At 29.5% G+C, this 4,844-nt stretch overlaps 1 protein-coding gene across 1 annotated transcript; it reads left to right on the forward strand.

The window, feature by feature from the left end:
- Nucleotides 1–6: 6 nt before the first annotated feature.
- Nucleotides 7–2,822, forward strand: LOC101493203 (protein ZINC INDUCED FACILITATOR 1-like). The gene is made up of 9 exons (XM_004517161.4): nucleotides 7–70; nucleotides 499–687; nucleotides 1,001–1,088; nucleotides 1,199–1,284; nucleotides 1,399–1,506; nucleotides 1,653–1,697; nucleotides 2,045–2,133; nucleotides 2,429–2,472; nucleotides 2,686–2,822. The coding sequence occupies exons 2-9, from the start codon at nucleotides 571–573 to the stop codon at nucleotides 2,796–2,798; spliced, it is 690 nt and encodes a 229-aa protein (XP_004517218.3). The 5' UTR covers nucleotides 7–70; nucleotides 499–570; the 3' UTR covers nucleotides 2,799–2,822.
- Nucleotides 2,823–4,844: the final 2,022 nt, after the last annotated feature.

Genomic DNA, 4,844 nt, shown 5'->3' on the forward strand with positions numbered 1-4,844 from the left:
CTACTTCTTGCCCTGTTTTATAATATCAGGACTTGCACTTGCAGCAGCAATTGTCTGCATTTGGATTCCAGTATGTATCTTAAAATTTTGCATCTATCTTCATTAAGTACAATCTTGTACTTTGTGAAAACATTTCTTATTTTTATTTTATAAAATTTGTGTTAACTTTACTTTTGTTAATAATTTAATTTCCATGTTTTTCTGTTTTCATTTTTAGTTCAAGTAATAAACATTAGAGAATATAGATTCAATATTTCCATCGCCATTTTCTTTTCTTAGCATGTCTTCATATTCTCTTGTTACAATTTAAAATAAACACAAATTTTAGAAAGTGAATAGGCCTTATGATTTGTGGCTTTTACTTAAACACCTATATTATGATGCTGTATAATGTAGAACAATTTGTGTATTTTTTCTAACTTAGTCCTGCTTTGTCTCTACTATTTATATAGTCTTTTATGTCTCCCACATAAATATTATTCTTTAAACTATCTGTAGGAAACACTTCATAATCACAGTGGTAGAAATGAGTCTAAAGATAATGCTGAAGCTTTAGAAAATGGAAGCAACATGGTTGACAAACAAAGGACAGTCCAAAACAATGAAAACCTCTTCATGAATTGGCCTTTAATGTCATCTATCATTGCTTATTGTATCTTTGCACTTCATGATATAGCTTATCAAGAGGTAAATGTCTAACTGTTGAGGTTAAAAATGATGTGTGTATCATAGTTAAATTCTTGAGTTAACTCTTAAATTCTTGCGAGTTTATGATTTTAGATCAAAAATAAAGTTAACAAAGTATGTAATCTCATTTTTTGGTAAACTCAAAGGAATTCGTGTAAACTCTGACAAAATCAGTAAGTTTTTATTTTACTAGGGAGTTTACTTGTATGCAAATCTACATCAATTTGTTAAATATAAAAAAACTACATCAATTTTGCTTTAAAATGCAAACGATTTGTTAGTAAAAAACAAATACTAATCTTGCTTTCTTTAGGTTTTCTCATTATGGGCTGTCAGTCCTTCAAAGTTAGGGGGTTTGAACTTTACAACTGATGATATTGGTGATGTTCTTTCAATTTCAGGTGCATCTTTGGAACCTATAATATATATTTATCATTATTGGGCATATGTTTTTCCTTCCTCACTAGTCATCATTGAAAATTGTATAATTACTAACTCCCAAAAATTTTAGGACTTGCACTTTTCATCTACCAGGTTGTTGTATATCCATTTGTGGAAAAAGTTTGTGGACCTATTGGTATTGCGCGCATCGCAGGGGTAAGTTTTCATTTTTTTTTAATCGACAAATATTAGTATATTAATTTTTATGTTTGTTTTCCGTAAACTGTAATCATGATTGAAATTGTCTTGCTACTGTGATTCCATATGCAGATTTCTTCTATACCACTATTGCAAAGTTACCCATTCATAGCAATGTTATCAGGCATAACTTTATACACAGTGATTAGTATTGCTTCTGTGCTGAAGAATGTTATGGCTGTAAGTGCATCTCTTTATTTATTTAACCATTTATGAACAATATTGAGGATTTGAAATTAATTAAATTAGTTTTGCTCAACCAAAGTTTGAGAAAAGGTTATATATATTACAAATTTGACTGATTGTATTGTTCTTTATGGACTTAGGTGACAATTAAAACGGGTATATTCCTTATACAAAATCGAGCAGTGGTAAGTGTATTCATGATCTTTTGTTACCTCACAAAGTTTGATACTCTCTTCATCCCTAAATATAAACTATGATGAAAATTTTCTTTGTTTCTTTTATATAACTCTTTTTAAATTTTCAACTTCGTTAATTATTTTTTACCATGGAAAAGCATAAACAAATGTTTCTTTCCTGAAGAGTAAACTTGTAAAATAATAATAATTATCAATAAGTTTAATATTATTACCAACTTTTCTTAATTTCCGTAATTTAGACTATAAGGTTGTATATTTGGAAACAGAAGAAGTATTAGTTTTTATTTTTGTTGGAATTGTGGCATACGTATATGAAATGTTGATTTGGAAAACAGGAACAACACCAAAGAGGGGCAGCTAATGGAATTTCTATGACAGCTATGTCTTTTTGCAAAGCTGTTGGTCCTGCTGCAGGTGGTGCAATGTGAGTGCTATTGTAAATTTCTCATCTTTTGTTTCACTTATCCGTCAAAGTTCAAAACTGTAAATGCAACAAAGCTCTACAAGATGTTAATATTTCAAATGACAATTGCTATAAAACTTGAACATTAAAGTATAGGTTTATTATATGATCTATAATATAGATTATCTAATTCATATGTCAATGAAACTATATGCCATATAGTAGAAGTTTTGGTCCACATGATTTTTTAAAATAAGTTATAATATATTAAAATTCATTCTCAACTTTCTTCTTCTTATGATATTGGTCAATGCAGATTAACTTGGTCACAAAAACGTAGGGATGCTTCTTTCCTTCCGGGTACAATGCTCAATCTTAAATAGTCAATAATTATCTAGCTTTAAATATTGCCGATTTCTTTTTCTTTTCAACTTAAGTGTCCATTATTATGAAATTAGGAATTAACAGAAACAATATTTTCCAAAAGCACAAAGTCTTTTTATTCAACAAAATAGATTGATATTATAAAGTGTATTATTAATTGACAACATATTATTGTGCATTTAATTGCAGGCTCTCAAATGGTCTTTTTTTTCTTGAATTTAGTTGAAGGACTTGGAATACTTTTGTTGTTCAAACCATTCCTTGGTGAAAAGAAGAACACACACTCAGATCAGTTACATTGATATCCATCAACTTTTGATTTTTGAGTCATGCTTTATCACTATCATTAAGTGCATTATTAGATTTGTCATCATATACAAGTGATTCTTATTGCTAAATTGATAGTAGAAACACCAAATAAAAAAAGAAAAATGAGGAAGTAATTGTGCTTCTTTACTGGAATCATGACTCTCAAGGGGAAAGACAATTCACAATATTATCCTTATGAAATTTTTTTTCATGACTTTTATAAATTCTTTTTAGCTAAGTTTATTGAAGTATATAATTAAAACATTTTAATTATGATTATTGTTAGATATAATTGCAGTTGATTATAGCTTAGAGGTAGCTATAGTCGGTCACTTTCAACCGTAAGTTAGTTAACATTTGTTAATTTAATTAGGATTGCTATATAAAATCTATTTTATATTTATTATAATCAACTTTTCTTACTCTATCTTTCATTTTTTGAATAAATTTTTCTCTTTCTATTAATTCTAAATAACTAATCTTTTTCTCAATTGATTTCACTTTTTACCGGACACTATAATGGTTTTCAACATAGTATTAGAGTCGTAGGATCCACCATGAATGCTCTACCGCAACCTTTTGATTTTGTTATGTGTTCAGTTGCTTTTTGCTATTCATGGAAGTGGCGGTCACTTCCTTTTTTGCAATACAAACTTGGACGTTGTTCATATGTGCTTTTCCATGATTTTTGAATTCAACCTCATTCTTGTTTTATTGTGATTCTCATTCTTGTTGAACTTTTTTCTTATATTTGGCTCAACTTTCAGTTGTTGTGTCAAATGTAAGTTTTAAGTCTCACATGGTCATTATTAATTCCCAGGTAATCCAAAGTTGTGCCCCAAACATGTCCAAAATAGTAACATTAAGAAAATAAATGTTGGGTAGTCTCCTCCAATCTGCAGTTCTTGACACATTGTTGGATTTCAGTAGTAGCATCCCTTACCTAACAAGATTGTCTATTGTTGGTAATCTCATATTCTACACAATCTCCATATATACAATAAGAGAAACCTTCAAATGAACTAATTTATTTCAGATAACGTGGTAGATTAGAAATAAATTGTCATCCCATTTTTTTCATCCCATAAAAATATCTATCATTCTAAGAAACGATATCCACCAAAGAAAGACAATATACAACAATTTCTTCCACCTACATAAAAAGATTTCTCCTTAAACTCCAACCCCAACCTCCCACCTCAACACCTAGCCTAACATATCTACACCTATTACCTATTTATCTAAGGTCACTTGAAATAGTTGTGAACAATGCACACACAACAAACCACCTAGAACCCTCAAATCATGCTAAGTGGATGTATCTTTATCTCCCTAATAACTCAGAGTAGCCTACTAGAAATATTTAAAAAGACATTTAACTTTAGAAATGGTACTAAAAAGATCCTTTAAGAATGAAAGAAAATAAATACGTAATACAGACAAAACATCTTTTAAAAGCACTATGTAGCCTCCCATAGATAAGTTACATTTTTTCAACCATAAAGTCTTCCACAAGTTCTACAAATCACTTACTTTCAAAATACCAATTTACGATGATTATCCCAATGAAAAAACTAAGATACTCAAAAGGGATATTTTTTAATAATAATTTTCTAAAATTAAGCATTTCTATTGCTTCTTCAACCTAAGCGCTATTCATATTAATATGAAAAAATTTATACACTCCATAATCCAACTTCTCCATAAATTTGGGAAACTCATTCTATGCATCACCATGTTCAAGTAGTCCCATTTCATCGACTCAGACTTTTCAAAATTCAACTTTAAACATGACTAGGTATTTCTTCTTCCTCGTTACCTCATCCAACACTTCTTTTTCTATTAAAATTCCATTTAGAATCAGCCGTCCTATGATAAACGCATATTAGACTTTGACCATCACTTTTTCTACGAATAAGGGCATATCTTCTTAGGGAGCGGGGGGGAGGTCACGAACATCCCAAAATTTTCTTCTTCAATAAAAATAGGTATACCTATCATAATATTTATCTATTATATATGTATATATATATATATAT

This window comes from Cicer arietinum, unplaced genomic scaffold (assembly GCF_000331145.2).
Source record: "Cicer arietinum cultivar CDC Frontier isolate Library 1 unplaced genomic scaffold, Cicar.CDCFrontier_v2.0 Ca_scaffold_5671_v2.0, whole genome shotgun sequence".
NCBI lineage: Eukaryota > Viridiplantae > Streptophyta > Magnoliopsida > Fabales > Fabaceae > Cicer > Cicer arietinum.